At 31.0% G+C, this 23,168-nt stretch overlaps 1 protein-coding gene and 1 long non-coding RNA gene across 2 annotated transcripts; one reads left to right on the top strand and one right to left on the bottom strand.

The window, feature by feature from the left end:
* The first annotated feature begins 3,353 nt into the window (after nt 1-3,353).
* LOC129293876 (uncharacterized) lies at nt 3,354-3,916 on the top strand. The gene is made up of 2 exons (XR_008589231.1): nt 3,354-3,491; nt 3,579-3,916. It is a non-coding gene; the product is annotated as an uncharacterized LOC129293876 (long non-coding RNA).
* A 2,678-nt stretch (nt 3,917-6,594) lies between these two features.
* On the bottom strand, nt 6,595-12,832 carry LOC129293553 (triosephosphate isomerase, chloroplastic). The gene is made up of 9 exons (XM_054931568.1): nt 12,460-12,832; nt 11,541-11,567; nt 10,298-10,367; nt 9,641-9,764; nt 8,674-8,758; nt 8,434-8,566; nt 8,136-8,309; nt 6,973-7,055; nt 6,595-6,876 (listed from the first exon to the last, which is right to left on the bottom strand). Exons 1-9 carry the CDS (start codon nt 12,694-12,696, stop codon nt 6,820-6,822), a joined length of 990 nt encoding a protein of 329 aa, XP_054787543.1. The 5' UTR covers nt 12,697-12,832; the 3' UTR covers nt 6,595-6,819.
* Nucleotides 12,833-23,168: the final 10,336 nt, after the last annotated feature.

The following is a 23,168-nucleotide window of genomic DNA, read 5'->3' as shown; positions in this document are numbered from 1 at the left end:
AAGCTTGTAGAAGTAGTTTAAATGTTGAAAGCAAGATTGTTGAGAAGTTTTACAAATTATAATTATTTCTTTTCTACTCCTTAACTTTCTCCTCGATTGTTTTTTATTATTAGTGATTTTAGAACTGTGTTATTTTTTTACTTCTTAATTTTCTCTATGATTATTTTTTATGATTGGTGATTTCAGAATAGTGTTATTTGATTAGATTATATGTTTCTAAATTATCCAATTGGGATAGGGATGCAACTCAATTGAAGAGTTAGTTTTCTATTTTCTTTCTTTGACTCTTTGCATTTATATTTATAAATATTTTTACTTTTTTCAAATATATTTATTTTTCTTATTTTTCATATTAATTTAATGATTGGCCACCATTTAATTAAATCTATAGATAATCTTGATGGATTGGGAGGTAAAGAAGGTATCTAAATATAAAGAAATAGATATAAATAACTAAGCTAGGAATAGTAAAATAGTATTAGAAATTTGTGGTGACCTAAATTATAGCTTCACGATTTAATTAATTGTTTGGATATTGTGGGAATGAATTCAACGCTAACTAAAAAGGCATTAATGCTTCAGGAAAAATGACATTTTAAGAATAGTTGTCACTATAATTGATTAAATAGTCAATTTAAAAGGTAGAAATTAGTAGCCTATAAGGTGAATCCTAAACCAAAGTGGTTATGTTTTAATCATCATTATTTTCTTGATTTATTTTTATTTTTATATTCTCATCAAATAATTCATTTTATCTATTTTTTTGAATTATTAATTATTTAAATTAGCAAAAAATGTAAATTTTATGTAAGTTCGACATTTGAAATACTTCGAGTAATTTATTAATGTGATCCCGTACATTTATGGAAGCGATCAATAATCATTTTCATTTAAGTAAAAATTAACTTTGTTATAAGAGAGGATATTGTTTAATATTTTTTAGAATTAAAATATTAAAATAATAATAAAATTAAATGATGAAATTAAAATTTAATATAAAATATATAATTAAAAAGTATAAAATTTGCGTATGTGACAACAAAGAGAGTTAATTTGTATTGTCACGAAGTCTACTTATATTTGTAAAATAGAATGCGTCAAAATTGAAATGAAAAAAACGTCAAAATCAGAGTTGAATTGCTGAAATAAATGTTCTTACATCTTTCAGTCAACTGTATTTTCTAAAAATTAATTTTCTAAAATATCCCGTGTGTCTTACAGTTCAATTCATTAGCAGAGTCTAAATAATTTAAATCCTCTAAAATATGTGAATTTTCTTTCTCACACACACACACATATAATCATTTTTTATAAAATATAAAATCTTCTCCTTTTTTCTGTGAGGGGAAATTCACAAATCCGAATGCCTTAGCGGCCCCTTAGCGCATGAACGTCTGACTTTACCGTCATTCCTGGGAAACACGAATTGCTCAACCAGATAAAGTTGAGTAGCAATAAGAAGTCCTGTGTGGTTGATATTATTAATCCGATCTTGGGCATGATTCTCCTGTTCTTGTGCTGATTTTATTATTATTATTATTATTATTATTATTTTTGTGTAAAAGTCAAGTGCGGATTCTTGTTTCTTCTGCGAAATTTCTCACAGCTTTCCTTGCTATAATTGCTGTATTTGACTTCAATTATCCTCTCTGGTTGGTGAGCCTCTACAACCCTAATTCCAACTTTCGCAGGCCTTCATCCGAGCTCCATTGATGGGTTACTACTATTACTGTAAACCGAAACCTTGCGACGCTCATACTTCATACGTTGTTCTCTTCTTGCTCGTGGCTCTGACGCTTCTGGCCATACCATATCTCTTCAAGAACGGATCTGAAGAAGTAGTTGAAAAGACGACGTCGAATTTGTCAGCGCTGCTCGTAGCAATTCTGGTTCTAATCGTCCTGATTCTGGTATCGTTCATGCGACCTCCAAGAAAGGTTTGTGTGGCGCCTCCTTGCTATCGATGTAAGCATGGCTGCCTTTGTTACTGGTAGCCCAAGAATTGCTGAATGAAGTGTATGTAATTGTGTTGTTTTCTTCCTGTTATTATGATATGTGTATCTTGGAATCGGATTTTGTTCATCAGCAATTTTACAGATATAGTTTAATCCTAGATTCCCAGAATCAATGAAACAGATTAATAAGGGAATATCGTATTTCAAATGTGAATTGAGGGCTCTCTGTGCAGATGTACTGTTGTAGTGTGATCTATATTATCCCCGATCAGAGTAAATAAAGAACGTTTCTGTGTAGGACGATGATGCTAATTCTGGCGTATTTGATTGTTTGTGAAATGGAATTCTTGTGGACATTTTGTATTCTCTTTTCCAGTTCTTGATGAGTAAATTAGTGGTGGTGGAGAGACGGGAAGTTCAAAGCTTCAGAGCTCTAGTTTACAGAGCCTGATTAATATTTGGTTTTAGAAAAGGCGGCTCGGTTAATTGCAGTTAAGTTTATCACCAAAGAATTAAAAAAAAAAGAAAGAAAGTTTTAGAATCCAAGTGCAAAACATGATTAATTTAAGAGGTTAACCACATCCGTATAACAATCAAATAAATTGTGTGTTTTGCGAAGACTTCGAGGAGAGCTGTGGATGCAAAATATTAAAAAAAAAAAAAGAATCTTACGCATATTTCTGTTTTTCTGTAATGTTTTATTCAAGTGCATAATTACATGATGATTAAACGTATACTCCATTTTATCCCCAAAAAAAACGTATACTCCATCATCAACATGCCATTGCCATTGTAGGATAACTCTTGGTTTAAGAAATATGTGTGGAATTAGAACTTGATTTTTATGAAGAAACAGTTTAGTTTGTTTATTATTAGATTACTTTAAAATTTATGAACTCAATAAAATATTGACTAAGGCAAACAATAAAGAATCCGCTCTTAAAAAAAAAACTTTTTTCACTGAATTAACTATAATAAAGTATTTCCTCCAATTCAATTTATAAAATAATCTTAAATGAAATTATACATGTTAATAAAGTTAATTAAATATACCTTCCAATCTTATTTTATTTTTAAAAATATTTTTTATTTAATATAACTTTATTTATGAAAGATTAAAGAGAGAGAGAATATAATCATGAAGGGAGGACAATATTAAAATAAATATAATTAATAAAATTTTATTTGTATCAAAGAATGGTATATTTTGACATTGAATTATATCTAAAATTAATTGGAAGAGATGGAGCAATAAAAGGAATGATTAAAAGGAGAAAATGACCCATCACCTAATCTTTGCCCATGTGTCACCACTTTTGCTCATTGATGTTGTTTGATACACTCCTAACCTCCATCTAAAGCGGCTTTAATCCATTTCAATTCAATAATGAAGTCTGACTTTTTGTGCAAAACTATTTGCAATGGGGTTGCATTGCACTGTCAATATGAATAGACTTTTGAACGTTAAAAAGCAGATGCAAAGTGTCCTAGCTGAATGTCATCTTCGCCGACACGCGTTTTGTATTCATAATGACGGTAAACAAGTGTTTCTGTAAATCCACTCATCAACTTATTTTCACAACACTATACATAAAGAGGTTTCTTCATTTTCATATATCGCAGGTAATTTCATTTACTGGCAAATGATGGGAGGCAAATGAGATTGATATTTCAATTCGACGAAAATGTAAATAAAGAAATGAACATCTCCCGTGACTGGCCTACCATTGGTAATTCCAAGGAGAGTGTTTTGACTTGTGAAGTTATTCGTGAACTTATTTTAACATGTAATACTGTCTAGTAATTTGTAAAGCATATCACATGAACCTTGCGACGCTTGTACTTCAAACGTTGTTCTGTTCTTGCTCGTGGCCCTGACGCTTCTGGCCATACCATGTCTCTTCTCGCGCGGACCTGAAGAAGCTGTTGAAAAGACGACAATGAATTGGTCAGCTCTGCTTGTACCAATCCTGGTTCTAATCATCCTGATTCTGGTATTGTTCATGCGACCTCCAAGAAAGGTTTGTGCAGCGCCTCCTTGCTATCGATGTAAGCATGGCTGCCGTTGTTACTGGTATCTCAAGAAGTGCTGAATGAAGTGTATGTATTGTGTTGTTTTCTTCCTGTTATTATGATATGTGTATCTTGGAATCGGATTTTGTTCATCAGCAATTTTACAGATATAGCTTAATCCAAGATTCCCAGAATCAATGAAACAGATTAATAAGGGAAAATAGTATCTCAAATGTGAATTGAGGGCTCTTTGTGCGGATGTACTGTTGTAGTGTGATCTATATTATCCCCGATCAGAGTAAATAAAGAACGTTTCTGTGTAGGACGATGATGCTAATTCTGGCGTATTTGATTGTTTGTGAAATGGAATTCTTGTGGACATTTTGTATTCTCTTTTCCAGTTCTTGATGAGTAAATTAGTGGTGGTGGAGAGACAGGAAGTTCAAAGCTTCAGAGCTCTAGTTTACAGAGCCTGATTAATATTTGGTTTTAGAAAAGGCGGCTTGGTTAATTGCAGTTAAGTTTATCACCAAAGAATTAAAAAAAAAAAAAGAAAGAAAGTTTTAGAATCCAAGGGCAAAACATGATTAATTTAAGAGGTTAACCACATCCGTATAACAATCAAATAAATTGCGTGTTTTGTGAAGACTTTGAGGAGAGCTGTGAATGCAAAATATTAAAAAAAAAAATCTTACGCATATTTCTGTTTTTCTGTAATGTTTTATTCAAGTGCATAATTACATGATGATTAAAAGCATAGTCCATCATCAACATGCCATTGCCATTGTACGCTAACTCTGGGTTTAAGAAAGATGTGTGGAATTAGAACTTGATTTTTATGAAGAAACAGTTTAGTTTGTTTATTATTAGATTACTTTAAAATTTATGAACTCAATAAAATATTGACTAACGGCAGACAATAAAGAATCCGCTCTTTAAAATATAAAAAAAAACTTTTTTCCCTGAATTAACTATAATAAAGTATTTCTTCCAATCCAATTTATAAAATAATTTTAAATAAAATTATATATATCAATAAAGTTAATTAAATATACCTTTCAATCTTATTTTATTTTTAAAAATATTTTTTATTTAATATAACTTTATTTATGAAAGATTAAAGAGAGAGAGAATATAATAAGGACAATATTAAAATAAGTATAATTAATAAAATTTTATTTTTATTAAGGTATATTTTGACATTGAATTATATCTAAAATTAATTGGAAGAGATGGAGCAATTAAAGGAATGATTAAAAGGAGAAAATGACCCATCACCAAATCTTTGCCCATATGTCACCACTTTTGCTCATTGATGCTGTTTGATACACACCTAACCTCCATCTAAAGCGGCTTTAATCCATTTCAATTCAATAATGAAGTCTGACTTTTTGTGCAAAACTATTTGCAATTGGGTTGCATTGCACTGTCAATATGAATACACTTTTGAACGTTAAAAAGCAGATGCAAAGTGTCCTAGCTGAATGTCATCTTCGCCGACACGCGTTTTGTATTCATAATGACGGTAAACAGGTGTTTCTGTAAATCCACTCATCAACTTATTTTCACAACACTATGACGTAAAGAGGTTTCTTCATTTTCATATATCGCAGGTAATTTCATTTAGTGGCAAATAATGGGAGGCAAATGAGATTGATATTTCAATTCGACGAAAATGTAAATAAAGAAATGAACATCTCCCGTGACTGGCCTACCATTGGTAATCACAAGGAGAGTGTTTTGACTAGTGAAGTTATTCGTGAACTTATTTTAACATGTAATACTGTATAGTAATTTATAAAGCACTCAATTCTTACGATAGATCAAGATCACTTGTCTGCTGTTGGTGTCTTCACTCTCGAATTCCCTGTCACGCCGTCTCACAAATCTTTGTAGCGTCTTCCTTGGGTTTTCATGGCACTCTTCCTCCGACCAACGTTGTTAAGTGCTGGTGAATAATTGGTGTTCACTTTACAGGTAAATCTTGGGTAATTTTTAAGATGTTCTGGTATATTAAAAAAAAAAAAAGTGTCTAGCGATGTGAAGAATTATTTGAAAGGGAATGTAGAGAATGGGAAGAGAGACTTTGAGAAATTTGACCTTTAAAAAATAGCTAAGTGGAGTTAAAAAATTCTAGTTAACTTTTTCTTATCCTTTTCTCTTTTATTTTTTCTATATTAAACTTTTTTTAACCACAATTATCATTGTTTTATGTTTAAATCAAACTCATTAATCTCCATTCCCCAACCAGAGTAAAAGAACATTTTTAGGATAGGTAAAGCATTCAGTCAAGCTAAAAGGGATGATAAAAGGAATTTATCACTCAGTGTGAATCTCTGATCTGACCAGCCTGTAATCTCTTCTTTATTAATGTAACCGTTTTTTCATTCCCAAAAATAAACAAGAATCAAGCTGCTTCTGTGTTTTGCTCATTGTAAAATATGGTTCCCCCCTCCACACACACTAAGTAAAAGACCCACAAATAGTCTTGCTTTAATCTCAAACTGGAGCCAGCTATCTTGGACTATAATTTGACAAGGACTTGCAGCATTTATGTAAAATATTGAACATTGATGACAAGACAAGAAAGGAAAAACAAGAAAAATCAGGCTTTCTAACATTGAAGTGAGCAACAATAATTTGAAATCACTTATTGCCTTTAAAACGCTCCTGTTATAGCCAGTTGCTACAAGACAATAACTCATTGGAAAAGAGAAGGATTTTCCTACCACCAGCAAAGAAATAGTAGAAAGACATCAAAACCAATCTGTTATTATACACCAACAGTAATGCCACAAGAGGCATGTTTTATCGTTAAATAACTCTTTATTGCCAAAATCACATTAACTCGTCAAGCCGCTACTTTCTTGGATGTGACTGAATTAACGATGATGGCAAACTCAGGGCCCTGTATTATACAATAAGTTTAAAAAAAAAATTAATGGACACTCAATTCGCTTCCCTTGATCAAAATGTTTGAATAAAGAACAATACGGTCATGTACCTTCAAAGAAGCACCACCCACAAGAAATCCGTCAATATCTTCTTGCTTTGCAAGCTCAGAACAGTTGCTCCCATTAACAGATCCTGAATGACACAAGTAGTTTAGTACATATCTTTCCAAAGTTTGAAATCAAATGAGAGCTGCAACAACAAAAAGCCTTATCCCATTAGGTGGGGTTAACTACATGGATTATATGACGCCATTGTGCTCTATCATTTATTAAGTTTTTAAAAATATTGTTAATTAAAAAGTTTCGCTCAACAACCTTCAAAAGTATTCTCTTCAATCTTCCTCTACTCTTCTTGACAGGGCTCAAAATTATCTGTTTCACTTTTCTCACAGGTGCCTCCCATGATTTTCTTTGCACATGTCCGAACTACCTAAAACAATTTTCTACCATTTTTCCTTCAATAGATACCAAGCCCATTTTTCCCCGTATTCACTCATTTCGAATTTTGTCTTTACGTGTATATCCACATATTCATCTCAACATTCTCATCTCTGCTACTCCAACTTTATGTTCTTGCTGTCCCGTCAAAGCCCAACATTCCCTACTATATAAAATTACTGATCTTATAACAGTTCGATAAAATTTTCCTTTAAACTTATCAGGTACCTTACAATTACAGATAATTCTTTTAACCTTTCTCCAATTAAACCACCCCGCTTGTAAAATCAAATGAGAGCTAGAGTCTCAAAAATAGTCAGACATACTAAACCTTAAGCAAAGCAAAGTATTTCAACTGAGAAAGTTAGGGTCAATCTAATTTCAATAAGAGGTTGGTGTACAATTGTTACCATATCAGCCAATGGTTTTACTATCGCAGTTACCAAATTACAATCAATCTATTGAATCTAAATCTATGTTAACCTTTCACTTCCTATATTCCTATTGATTAATCAATGATAATTCCTAAGTGGACAAGCCAATTTCTCTTTATATTATATCAAAACCGTGAAATGAACTTACTTTATCTGTAATTTAAAAAAAAAAAAAGGGTTGGCAAACCATTCATGACGCAAATAAAATCATCTCGTGTGAACTCCAGTTAGAAGATTAAGTATAAAATTTCGATTAAGAGACAACAATGGAGAGAGAGAGAGAGAGAGAGAGAGAGAGAGAAAGTCTGATAACAATTTTAAAATTTTCAGAACTGATCTACCTCCGTAAATAATTCGTGTTTTAGATGCAACTTCAGCAGAGACATTCTTCTTCAGCCAATCACGAACAGCTACATGTACTTCTTGAGCTTGCTCGGGAGTGGCCACTTTGCCAGTTCCAATGGCCCATACTGGCTCATATGCAATAACTATATCGTCCCAACTAGGTACAGCATCTGCGCACAGTGAACACAGCAAATGTAATACAAACGAACTGCAATCTCCCCCTCCTTTTTAATTTATTTATCCTCAAAAGGTAGGAAACAGAAAATAACGAAACCTCAGCAATAAAAACCTCACCTGCATAAGCCTTCAACTGCTGGAAACAAACATCAAAAGTTTTCCCGGATTCCCTCTCTTGTAACAGCTCCCCAATGCATGCTATCACCCCAACACCCTGGCTCAAAGCATAGGCAGCTTTCTTTCCTATAAACTGGTTGGCAGAGCAACAGTTAATTTCTTGACCATTTTGCATCTCTTAGAACACTGACCATATTTTCCAAGAGAACTACTGTAGAAATTATTTCTGAAAATTTTCACCTCATTATTTTCTCCAATAATATGCCTCCGTTCAGAATGTCCAAGAATAACCCATTTGCAGCCCATGTCTTTAAGTTGCTCCACACTACAAGTGTCAGGTGGCAGTAAGTAACCAAATGACTTGAGTTTTGTTATGTAATTGTAATAAATGAGAAAATAATTAAGATTTAATAAGGGCTTAAATAGATTTAGATATGATTTATGATTTAAATGGGATTTAGATAGGATTTGATATTTAAATATATTATTATTATTATATTATTAGGTTTTGGATAGATTAGGATATATGTTCATATGCTAATAATGCCTATAAATAAGAGGCAATAGAGTACCCAATTTCAGATTTTGATTTTCAATGAGAATTACATATTCATATTTGCTCTCTTTATCTCTCTGTTTCGTTTCTCTATTCCTCCCCTCCCCCTCTCTCTCCAATCTAAATTCTATAACAAGTTTATTACATTGAAGCAAGAGCCAGTGGTTCCATCCAGCAACTAAGTAACTAATCTAAATAGCCATATCCAGACTAGAACCACAAGAAAGAGAGAAAAATAGAAACAAGTGACTTACGCTGTTTATTAATTCAAAAAAATTGTGAAAAAACAATCTTAAGCTTGAAATAATTTAACTGTGGAGCCACCAAGAGGAATTGTGATGGAAATTAGAGACCAATGGAAAAGAGAAAATAAGCAAGAGAAGAAAAGTACATACTTTATGGTAGCTCAGTCTTAAATAAAAGTCAAAGTCACAACATTTGCACAATGCAAGCTAAACTTAACTATATTGACCTACATCATGCACAAGGAATCTAGGGAATTAGTGCAATGATATCAGACCAAAAATTGTTCGTTTATAAAGGCAATTTTTTAAGGTATCTAAAATTAGCATTCAACAGACCTAATATTCTGCGTCAGAAAACAATCCAATTATTGATTAGCATGCCAAGCTTGACAGGAATGAAGCTAACCTAATTTCTCCAGTAAAAGCACCACCTTTTCCCACCCAAGAGTTCTGGGCAGATATCTCAATCCGATCTGTGATTGAGTTTTTCACCTGACCGATATACACAAAGGGAGGTGCAACAACAACATCTGCACCAAACATTTTAAAAAAAATTAGGCAAATAGCAATCTAAAAAAAATTGAGGCTTTTACTGAAAGCAGACCATGCATGAGTTGAGACAGCCACAAGAGATCTATTCTTAAATCATTTTGGCGTAAATGACTAGGTCTTCCAATTACTGTTCTGTACTGAAGTAGTTGAGCACCTCAAGATATCAAAGTTATCACTCCATTTCAGTAAGCTTCTTTACCAAAGTAGTCTAATCATGCATTTGAGGTGGCCACTACACCCCTATGTCCAAACTCTTTGCATTAACTTGTTTCTGAGATGAGCCATAGACAGCACTACAAGACATGACACCATTTGGATAGCATATGTACCATATCATGTCCTAGTCAAATCTGTCATCATGATTAGATAACCTAATTTTCAATTTAAAAAACATAGTCAACTTCACTTCAAGATTCTGAGGAGTCAATAACAAGCAGAATATGAGTTTACTTAGATATTGTCTACATCTTTCTATTGAAAAGGCATCAATTGAAGATTGAACATATCTCACCAACATCAGGCTCCAATTTTGCGCTGTTCAAGTCAGAGACAAGCTTACTGATAGAGTCTTTTGTGCCATTCTAGAAGGAAAAAAAAAAACCCTTTAATTGCAGATAAAACATTAAAGAATAAAACAAATATAACCACATAGCATTAATGATTTCAGTATACAGCAAAGGAAATTTATGTGCGCAACAATCAGGCCCCATAAATGTCAAACACTAGAATAGTTTGATACGAATCATGGAAAGTCGAAAAACTAGCAATTGTAACGTGAACAAGGATATTAATGCATCAGAAATCCATGTTCAAATCAAGTAGGGGACCCATGCAGGACAAATGTGAGCAAAATACTAGAAAAACAAATTACTAATCTCAGAAACATCAAGAAACGCTAAATTGGATTATTTGCAAAAGTATTTAATAGATGGAAGGATATTTGTCAAACCGTGAAGGAAAATCTTACAGTCAGATTATTCTAACATGAGGCTTTGTCTAACATATTTAATGGCAGGTCGGAAAGATTGGTGCGTTATCTTGTTTAGATTTGTTTCACATAGTTAGCAAGGAATAAACTAATGAATTTTTCTAGTTCTGTTTACACATTTCAACAGTTTAGCTATACATCCAACTAATAGCATTGAGTTTTACCCAATAAAAATGCAGAATCTATGGATAGTACATAGTAGTCCATGCAGTACATGTTTGTTTAATGCACAAAAAGATTCTCTGCTTAAGAAGGGTAATTTCAGAGTTCTAAAAGGAATTTTGCACTATGATGGTGCTGCTGTTGAAGAAATAAGAAACAATGCTACACAGCCTACGCTACGATTTTAGGCTTTGGGAGGGAGTACAGAACAAGTGAAGAAAGAAAAGAGGCATATGCATATTGTATTAATTAGAGATTAGCTAACACCCCATGTTAAGGGAAATTTGTAAATAAAGGAGTAATGTGCAAAACATTAAGGAAACTTTGGAATAGAAAAAATGGTCTATCAGTGCTGCAATCCTCTTAAATAGATCATAAACATCTTCTTGAACCAAGTTCCGTGCTGTTACCTTCACATATATATTTTGGCTGAGAATGACAAAGTTAAACGCAGAAGTATATCAAGAAAGCACCGAAATTTAAATTGCCAACCGTAAGTATTGCAATTTTATAGGGAATAAAACTGAAAAGTCACCCAAAAATTTGATGGACAGGAAACCATAATTGGGGGGGGGGATGAGGTGGGAAGGAAGAAGATACTTACACACTTCCAGTTGCCACCGACAAAGAACTGAAACCACAAAAAAGAAACAATATGAGAATAAGAATTAAGAAGGAAAGACAAACTTCTTATTGAATAGGATTTTTGAATTATATAGATGCTTGATTAATCTAAAATTCGCTTTTCATCTCTTTGTTACCAAGAGAGTGTCAAAAGATTATTTTAACCCATAAGTTATGATTTTAACTTAACTCACGAATACTTGTATTATAACCTCTAACGCAAGCCCTCACAATCACAAAAGCCCCTTCGAACTTGAAATGTGGATAGAGCAATACCAACAGACCGAACCAGGAATTGTAGAATGTGGGGGCAACATACATATACATGTATTTTATGGGGGCATTAGAACTTGGGCAAGATGAAATTTTTTTGCCGGAGTACTTGTTTCCAGAAATTAATATTAATTAAGGGAATGGGAGGATGAAGGGTCTAATTGACACTTGGTAACAAAGGCTACAACACCGTTCAATGACCATTCCAACTCTGAAAAAAGGATAGAAAAGAAGTGAAAATCCTTAAACTATTAACTTTCAAGCGAAAGGCTGACTAGTTTCCATTATAATTTGTCATAGAGCAGCACCATTGCTCATTCATAAGATAGCCAATTCCAAATAATTCTCATAGCCAAAACTCTGACAACTCTTCCAGGTTTTATCTACACTCCATTTTCCAAAGGATTAGATTCAGAAGAAGTTAAATGCAACTAAAGAAGACTCGGGTTAAAAAAAAAGGTATAAAATGATAAACAGGAAGAAATACATTGCCCGCCGAAATCCCAATAACCCCTAATACAAGACACATTAAAAAAAAAACTGCAGAATAAAAAAACTGCAAAGATCTTAAATCCTCAAAAAACATTGATAAAAACTAAAACTGCTATGAAGGGGAGAAAACGTACCTTGCCAGAGCCCGCCATGGTGACGACGCCACGGCAGCCCTTGCCAGAGCAGGAGAGGCGGAGAGTGGAATGAATGTGTTCAAAGAAGGATTGAGTGGAGGACACAGATTGAGAGTTGAAGTAATCAAGTTTGGAGCATGAGCGGCGGAGGCCAGAGAAATTGGGGGCAACGGAGGTGGAAGAGATGGATTTGGGGCCACAGAGTTGGGATGCGAGTGAAGTTGAAGTCACTGCCATTGAAGAAGAAGAAAGGATCCTTTGCTTTGCTCTGGATTAGCTTGGTTTCACGTTAGCGATGGATTTTGTTGCTGGTGGTGACTGAGACTGCTCCTCTCACCTACTTATAAAGCTAAGTAGATATTGCGTTTTGTGGCTTCTAGTTAAAACTTTACAAGTGAAGACAGATAGAGCCACAGGGACCAAGGAGGAAGGCTTCGTACACGCTCGCACGTTCCAGCTTGTTATATACATCCTCAAATAGTAGTTTCATGGAATCTAATTCCCAATTAAGTGAAAAAAAAATATGTAAAATATCTCTAAATTAAATGAGATGTCATAAACATTTATATTTATATTTATACAATAATTATAATTATAAAAATACGTGGATTTTCAAAACCTTGAACAAAATATTTCCTCCATTCAAAAATTTAAGATATTTTTAACTAAATATTATTCCTCAATAAAATAGTTACTTATTTTTAAATTAAAACTATCTTTTCATATTTACTACTATTTAATAAAGTATTTCATCTTAAAAAAATATAAAGTAATATATTCAATAGAAATACTTTTAAAAAAAATAATGATTATATTATAAAAGACTCAAAATACTTTTTATTTTTAATATTTAATTCTTCAAAAATATATTTTATATTTATATTTTTAAACAGCCAGAGAATATGTTTTGGATTCAGTCAGGGTTTGGTTGGATGCAACATCACCCCAGATGATGATAGTTTAAGTAGGTACGATGATTTTTTTTTTTTCATGGACATTGTTAGTATATAATTAGGATTCACTTCTAAATAAAGTTATGGTATAATTTTTTAGGATTCGTTTTTCTTCCCTTTATAGAAATTTATCTTCTGATCAAATTTTTTTTTTTAATTTCATAATATGAGTAAGAGGAAGAGACATGATGCAGATAGAGAGTGAGATTAAAAGATTTGAAAATAATATATTCTTCCGGCCAAAAAAGAAAAACAAAGAATAATATTACAATCTTACCCCAGTCATTTTAGATATGTAATTCTTTTCTTTTTTAGGAAGCAATAAAATCATTAGGTTATGGTTAAGAAACTAATATCAAAGTCATTTTAGAATTTGATATTTGTTAATTTATTAATTTCTCAATGTCCTTTTTTTGTGATCAATTGTATTATGGTTAAGAAACTATATTATTCATGTCGTCATCAACTTACCTCTTTCTTTTTCTTTCCCCCACTTACTCAAAGGCAAGAGTCGGCGCGGACGTTTTAGTTTTGTACTCAAACCAGACATGAAAACAAATGTTAGTTCGGCGGGGAAAAAAGAGAGAGAAGAAATGTTAGTAAGTGGTTATGGCAAATTAAGAATGGCATCTTTAAGGAAAAATAATTACCATGTTTGTATTATTACCAGTAATTTAAAAATCAGACCAATCTGATCGTCAACTGGTCTGAATTTTGATTCAATTAATATGTGAAAATCATTTTGGAGGTTAACTTAGGGTGGGTTGTTTTAGACTGACAACTAGATCAAAAGCTATATTCGATTTTCAAGAACTGAATTATTCAAAAAAAAAATATTAATTTTTTTTAAAAAATAACTAATTTTTTTAATCATTTGATGGTATGTTATATCATATGACTTATTAAGTTACAATAAACTTAAAATATTTATTTTTTAAGTTAAGTAGCAAATTTATATTTATTTTTTATATTTAAATTATTATATATGTATATATTTTTTTAATTTAATTATTATATCACCAATTTAATCATTAATCCAACTTAATTTAATTATACAAAGCATGAACCGTAATTTTTTTGATTTAATATTTGGCCCAATTTTGAAAACATTGGTTATCACTACTTACAATAAAACCATTTGATTGCGTGCATGTTTAATGAATTGAAAATAAAATGCATATTCAATGGGCCATTAACAAAACAACTCTAAAAGTGATTCATGTACATGCATTGATGACTGGAGAAATGTTGCATGTGCACTGGTTCATCCAATAATGAATAGGAAGGGGAAAAAAAAAGTTTGTTCCGATCCCCGGATCGATAAAGAAATAAGTGAATGCATCTCTCTATTTTCACTGAATAAAGACACGTGAAATGAAATATATAGTCTCATAACAAAATTACCTTCCATTCTCCTCATGTTGTTTTGTTGCCAATAGGGTGCAATACACAATTAGCTAGAAGAAAAAAACAAGTAGATTCTTGACAAACTCAGAGCTAAAAGGACCAAGCTTGAAAAACTAATAGATTATATAAAAAATGAACTTTGTTGGCAATGGCCAGCCCTCGAACATACTGGCCTTAGATCCTTATATATATATATATATATTTTATGTGTTTCCTTCAAGCAGATACACACAGAATAATATAATAAATACTATAAAATTTCTAATTTACATGATAGATATTAACAAACTAAAATACCAAATAATTATTCAAAACTAAATAAAATAAACAATTCATCTTTGAATCTTAATAAAACAATAATGAGCTAAACATTAGCAATGGCATCAACAACGAAGGTATCATGATTATGCAAAAGGGCTTCTATTTGTGATGCCTAATTTGGGACCGGTCCAAGGTTAATCTTGCGTTGATTCAGTCCATTTACATTTGTTTAAATCTTTTAATGATAAAACATTAAAAATCATATATTTCTAATTCGAATAATAAAATCTTGAGTTGTGTATGTGTAAATTTACTCTTTTGCAAGGAAAAAAATATAATTTAAAAATATTAACATAAATAAATTAAATTAAATCATTGCATAAAGACAAAATCAAACAGTTTTTAAAGTTGAAATAGATAAATCATTATCAAAACTGAACAAAGCAAACAATTATACATAGTTTAGTTCTAAAAAGAAGACAGTAACCAATTAAATATTTACATCACCGTTGACAACGTCAAAAATATTAATAATATTAGTATTATTAACGATATTCAACAAAAGACAAAATGAGCTCGCCCTCGGCCATTAGAACTGTCCCTTTTAACCTTCTTTTCTATTTAAAATCATAACATCTAAATCTGAATTTGGCTTGCTAATTCTCTTTCTTAAACAGGTTGGCCCTCTGCACTAAACCTATTTTCCCAACCCTAGAGACAATGAAGAAAGTAGGTTCACTGAACTGCTGTCTTATTATGTTGCATTTGAATGTATGAATATTTAGATTTGAATCAAATATCTCATTTAAATATGTAAATGCTAGTAAATTTAAATTTGATCCAAATTCAAATTCATGTTTTATTATATCTTTTTTGCAATTTTAAATTTCTTATAAACCTTACTTTTTTAAAATTTTAGCTATTCAAACTCTCTCATTTTCCTTATATTTTTACTATTAGTGTTTCTGTTACTCTTGCCTCTCCTCTCCTCTCTCGTCCTCATCTCTTACATGTTGAAGATTAACAGTAATTTTATTATCCTCAATCTTCTATTTTCATTTCAAATTCCATTTAATCTCTCTCTATTACTTTTAAAATTTTTACACTTTCCAAACAAAAAAAAATTAAATATATAAATTTTATTATAAAATTTTAAATTTAAATTTAAACCCACTGATCTAAATGCTATCTAAAAACTCTCAATTTTCACACGCCGTTTGCTTCACTGCTTCATTTGCTTGGCCATTGGCCAAAAAAACAAGAAAAAAAATTTGCTCGGGCAGGTCTGCGATTGTCGCTTGGTCATTTGGGCAATGAGGTTTAATGTATAGTCCCTTTTTCATTTGTATTTTTTTAGGAAATTGGGGGAAAAAAGACATTGCGGATTACCGGCCTTTTCATCACATCCTCACTCACCTTCGGCCACTGTCAGTCTATCACATCTAGCAAGAATTTTTTGGCCAACTTCCGGCTGATCTTTCTTTCGGATCCAATATTCATCGTTGGATTTATTATTATTATTATTATTATTATTATTATTATTACTTTTATATTCCATCCAATATTCATAGTTGGATTTTCTTATTATTCTAATTACTTTTACATCCCGAGAAACAATTTACCTATTAAAGAAATTAATAAAAAATTATTAATGTAAAGATAAAAATTTACATATAGTCCCTATTGATTTGAAAAAAATTTATGATTTTATATCAAGAGAAGTGCTTTGAAAGTTATTGAAAAAGAATGGTGTTCGAGTTGCCTATATCAAGCTATATAAGACATGTATAAGGGGACAACAACTTGTATAAGAACGTTTGGCGGCAAAATAAAAAACTTTTTTATAAAGATTGGACTGTATCAAGTATCATTTTTAAATCCTTATTTGTTTGATATAGTCTTAAAACTTTTGACCGAACATATTTAAAAGAAAATCCATAGATGCATGCTTTTCGTAAATGATGTAATTCTTGTTATAGAGACAATAGAAGAGATTAATTATAGACTTGAGTTATGAAGGAAGATATTAGAGTCAAAAGATTTTCACTTGAGTAGGAGTAAAATGAAATATCTACATTATAATTTTGATAACAGGTCAGTGAGTAATAATTTGAAAGTAAAATTGAGTTATCAGATCATACCTCAAGTAGAAAAGTTTAGATATTTGGGAGTGATTATTCAACATAATGGAAAAATTGATGGAGATATTGCACATAGGATACAAGCTGAGATGGTTTAATTGGAAAAAGGTTAAAAGAGTTATTTACGATCGTAAAATACTTAATAAACTTAAAGATAAGTTTTATTAAACTGCTATAAGACTAGCAATATTATATAATAGTGAATGTTGGGCTTTAACGGAATAGCAAGAGCATAAAGTTAGAATAGTAAAAATAAGCATGTTGAGATGGATGTGTGGATATATACGTAAAGATAAAATTCGAAATGAGCACATACAAGAAAAAGTAAGTGTCGTACCTATTAAAGGAAAAATAATAAAAAACTGTTTGAGGTAATTTGGACATATATAAAGAAAACCACAGGAGATACCTATAAGAAAAGTGAAATAGATAACTTTGAGCTCTGTTAATAAGGGTAGAGGAAGGCTAAAGAGAACACTTTTAAAAATTATTGATTGAGACCTTTTAATTAACAATCTTTCTAAAAGCTTAATAAATGATAGAGTATAATAGTGTCATATAATTCAGATAGTCGACTCCACCTAGTGAGATAAGGCTTGTTGTTGTTGTTGTTGTTGATAGAAATAAAAAATCAACATAAAAAAATGAAAATAAAAAAGAAGAATGAATTGGATTTAAAGATAACAAGATATACTCCCCTCTTCTTTACTTCTTTATAAGATACATTTTAAAATATCTATTTAATCTCATTTATAAGTGACTGTGATTTTTTAAGTAACATTTGAAAAATATATTTAAAATTACCCTTCATGAAAAAAAAATATCACATCACTTTTTATATTTAATATTAAATTTGAACTATCCATATTAAATTTGTATTTTCAGATTAATAAGTATATTTATTAAAAAATTTATAATTTTTATATATTTTTTTATTTTAAAAATATTAAATTTACATTATCCAGATTTACCTCTGCCTCAGTAGAGAGGCAGAGGAGGCTTCCCTCAATGGAGGGAAGCTGACTCTATTTTTAGCTTTTTAATATTTTTATAAGGGCAAAATAGGTATAAAATAATTTTCTTAGAAAACTAAATTTTTCCATTTGATTAGTTTGGAAACCCAATTTCTCACCATTTCATGTAAAATTGGTTTTTAAGACATGTTTAATAACTTATTTAAGAAAATAAAAAACCTTATTTAAAAATATATTTCTTGTTTGGGAAAATGGGTGAAAAGGACTTGATGAGAATAGAAATTATGCCCAAGGACCAAATCAAATTTAAGTACCAAGCTAAATTTCTTTAGAAGGCAATTAGTTCAAATGACCAAATGCCTAGTATCTTTAGCTTGAATATTTCCTCATTGTTTATCATATTGATGAACGGCTTCAGAAAACCATTCTCGCTCTTAACAGGTCTACCTTTCATCGTCACTCCTTCTCTTGAAGTTGCCCATTGTCTTCCTCGCCTTTCACCTTTGCTCCTTCCTCCACCATCACCGCTATTTCTCATGCCACCCATCATTTACATTTGTACTCTCAATTCCACTATTCGAATGCCAATATGCTCATGCTTGGCGTTCAAATTTTGCTACTGCTGACTAATACTTCATCTTGTCGTAGTCACTGCCCAAGATCGATCCTTTTGATTTGTTACCAATGCTGATACCTTGTATTGCTATTTTTTTTATATATTTAATTCTCATTGAATACAATTATTTCATATAAACAGATACATCATTTTCCATATTTTCCTTTTTAAACATAACTTCTAATAGCAGCACAGTTCTATGTATTAATAAACTCAATTTTGTTTTGGAAGGAGAGTTTCATGTGATTGGTTTTTATTCATTTTTATCTAGTTTAAGGCTTTTGTTTAATTTTTTTTTACTCTCAACCTTTAGGTTGATTAATGAATAACTGAAAAATTAGAATTCAAAGGTTTATATAGAGTTGCTCAATAAAAGTAATAACTTCCTCTTTTGTTTTTTATTTGTTTTAAGGGAGTATATTTTTTATAGTATGCAACAGAGCATAGATGTGGTGTGTTTGTCAAAGGACCAAATTTGAGTGGAAACATATAAGGAACTTATCCTTTGAAAGACAACCACTTACTTTTAAAAGCAGAAGCTTTAGATGATTCTCAATAAGTAAGCCATACTGCAGCTATTATTAATTAGTTGTCCAAGGAAATAATTAAGATTTTAGTTTCATATCTTGGGAATGCTAAACGTGTTGCAGAAGGGAAGAATATAGCTAATGTAGTCCTTTTAAGAGGTTGTGGTATTCGAATTAAAGTCTGTTATTTAAAATTTTATCATACTTTGTTCATTTAGTTACTAAACATGAAAATACTGCTTAATGGAACCAAAATCTACAGTGTGATCCATTTGCATAGTCTGATATCTTAAAGGAAGGCACTTAAAGTAAATTATTTTTAGGAAATACTTAACAATATTTAAAATTTGAAAATAATTATGGTGTTGGTTATTCTAGAAGAAGTATAGTTCTTGTTCTATACCTTAAAATTTATGTTTTTATGTACTTTTGATCACAAACTTAGTAAAATAATTGGATATTAAATCACATGATATTTAATCCCAAATAAAAAAAAATAGATGTAACATATTCAGAATTACAATATAATTTATTGATGCTTATGTACTCATTTACATGTCTTATATATGCATCTATTTTAAATTTTTTTTTATAGGTTACTTCATTGGTAAACAAACATGGCTTGTGGCCATACATGATAGCTCTGACAAAAATAATTACTTGGCATCGATATTCTTGAAGCTCCTGGAGCAAAGATTATCAAACGCTACTAACTTCAAAAGCAATAGCAATAGTCAAGGCACTCTAAGCTTTATTCTTGTCCTTAAGTTTTTATACCTAGAAAGGATAAATATAAAAGAAGGCTGATCAGAAGGATATGACTTTGGATTTCTACATATCAAGGTAAAAATTTTATTAGTTTTTGTTTCATTCAGTTTGCTTAGTTCTAAGTATTTCTCTTTTACCCTTCACATTAGCATGAAAATCTCACTACATGTATGGATAATTTTTCTTTCATTGTTAACTTTTGCCCAAAATAAAGGGCTAAATTGTTATCATCTTAAGACTAACATCACAATCTTCTGCATGTACTTTAGAAAAGTGCTTATACTTATTAGTTATGGTGCATGTTACTCTTAGAGATTAAAAGCAAAAGATAAATCTAAAATGTGAAAGTGTGTGCATATCTATGTGAAAGTACCATTATCTGCTCATCATGTGTTCATTTTCTTTTTGACAGACATGAAATTAAGCTTGGGATTAATTTTAAATATGTGTTTGATATGCTTTGATTTCCCTTTATCTTTTTATTTGTTTTCAAATTTAAGTGTCACATGGATGTGTTAGTACGTTTCATGTTCAGTAATTTTGTGGGTATTGCATGTTAATGCTTGAATGACTTACTTGTAATGGATATTAATTTTCATTTTAGGCATAACGTTTTTGACACACTAAAGCATGAGGTTTTGTCTAAAAAGGAGGAAAAAAATAAATTCAAGTTAAGAAGCTCTTGCATGCATATCAGAAATCAAGTGAACTATAAGAAAATGTTGGTCAAGGGATTTTCCTAAAAAATTGAATAAAATCATGATTGTGCTTTGAAATGTACTTATGACCATCTCCTTATTTGTTTTTTTTTTTGTACAGGGTAGGATGTAATTTAACATAGGCATGATGTTATTATTGACCCTTCGTCGTATATTTTTTAATATAAGGTGCCTTATGGTCTTTGTTTATCATTTTAATTGTACTTGACAGAAAAATTAACCAAATCTAATGAAATTAATGTTCTTTTATTGAAATTATTTTTGTTCATTCTCGCTCTTTACATTTACTTATTTTTCCAAGATAATTCAATTGTTCTACATTTTTCATTGTTAACATGGTTTGCTATATAATGTATACTAATTGAAAAGAGAGAACTTATTATAAATATTCCCTTATTTGTTTTTTGTATAGGGTAAGATGCATTTTAACATGAGTATGATGTTATTCTTATTCCCTTTAACATATTCTTTGATTTGGGGTATTAGGGCTAAAGGGTGTGAGAATTTTGGCTTAAGGTGTGAGAATTTTGACTTGGGTATTAGGGGTATGACTTGGGTGCAAGACTTCTAGTTTAAGGTGCATGTGTTATGGCTTAGAGTGTAAGGTTTTTGGCTTAAGCGTGAGGGTTCTGATTTGAGTGCAAGAGGTATTACTTGGGTGAAAGGCTTATGGCTTAAAGTGTAAGGGGCATGGCTTAGGTGCAAGAGACCTAGTTTAGAGTGCAAAGTTTCTAGCTTAATTATTTTCATATAATTCATAGTCATTTTCATGTGATTCAAGGGTACCAATAGTGGTATGCTCTTTATGTGTTTAATTTACATGTAATCTACTAGATCTTATATGTAAATTATTCTTCAAGCATGCTCGTGAATTTCTTTATATACTGATTTACATGTAATTCATAATTGTTTTCATGTAATTTAAGGACATTGATAGGGGCATATTCTCTGTGTATTTAATTTAAATATAATCTGCTAGAGATTACACATAAATTATTCTTTAGTCATGCTCACAGGTTTTTTCACATATAGATGTACATATAATCCATAGTTATTTTCATGTAATTATGGAGGATTAACAGGAGCATACTCTTTATGTGTTTTACTTACATATAATCCTCTAGAGATTACTTGTAAATTATTCCTCAAGTATGCTTGCAATTTTTTTCCCATATTAATTTATATATAATTTATAGTCATTTGCATGTAATTCTAGGGGATTAACAAGAGTGTGCTTTTTATATGTTTGATTTACACGTAATATTCCTCAGGCATGCTCACAAATTTTTTTCTATATTAATTTACATGTAATTAACTAGTTGTCATTTTCATGTAATTACAGCGTCATTGATAGTAGGTGTTCTCTTTGTATTTGATTTACATGTAATTCATAAGATATTACATGTAATTATTCAAGCCAAAAGCCTTACACCCTAAGCCAGAACACGTGCACCCTGAGCCAGATCCCTTACACCCTAAGTTAGATCTCTTGCATTCAAGCCAGAAGCCTTGCACCCAAGCCAAACCCCTTACACCTTAAGCCATAAGCCTTGCACCTCAAGTCAAAAGCCTTGTACTTAAGCCAGAAGTCTTACACTTAGGTTAAAAGTCTTGCGTCCAAGCTATAACCTTACACCTCAAATCAGAAGCCTTATACCCAAGCCAAATCCCTTGCACCCAAGTCATCACCCTTATACATCATGCCAGAAGCTTTGTGCCTAAATCAGAACTATTGCACCCTAAGTCAAAATCCTTACACTTTATAGTTGTTGAGTTTACATGTGATCCTTGATGATTTACATATAATGAAGGGGTGTTAATTTTTTTTGGAGACAATTTTCGACAACCATTCATCTCCTGGCCGAAGCTCCAGTAGGCAATAGTTTGTGCCTTTCTGAAAAAAAAAAACAATTAATTGACATAGGGGGACATTTTGGTTATTTGTTCAAATTATTTAATGTATAAAATATTAACTTTAGTCCTTCAAGTATATTTAGTCCTTAGGATCAATGTTGCTTATAACTAGGTAATTTTCACCAATTTTTCCTTTCTGTTTTCCATTCTAAAAAATAAAAAGGTTAAAAAATTATTATGAAAAATTTAAAAAAAACCTTTTTATTCATTAATGATAATTATATTTATAAAATAAAATATTCTCACATTTTTCTTTTACCAATTTAAATATGTTTTTTAATAATAAATTAATAATTTTTTTATTTTTTATTTTTAAAACTTGTCCTAGAAAGCTGTTATATAAAATTGTTTTAAAAAGATTGATCACATAATAAAGATGCTAATTTCCTCCCCACCAAATCATGGAAAGCTTTTTCCTTTTCTATTTTC

Source organism: Prosopis cineraria, unplaced genomic scaffold (genome assembly GCF_029017545.1).
Source record: "Prosopis cineraria cultivar Desert tree isolate PC_DT_omini unplaced genomic scaffold, ASM2901754v1 PC14, whole genome shotgun sequence".
In the NCBI taxonomy this organism is placed as follows: Eukaryota; Viridiplantae; Streptophyta; class Magnoliopsida; order Fabales; family Fabaceae; genus Prosopis; species Prosopis cineraria.
Note: the sequence above shows the minus strand (reverse complement) of the source record. Positions and strands in the feature narration are given on the sequence as shown.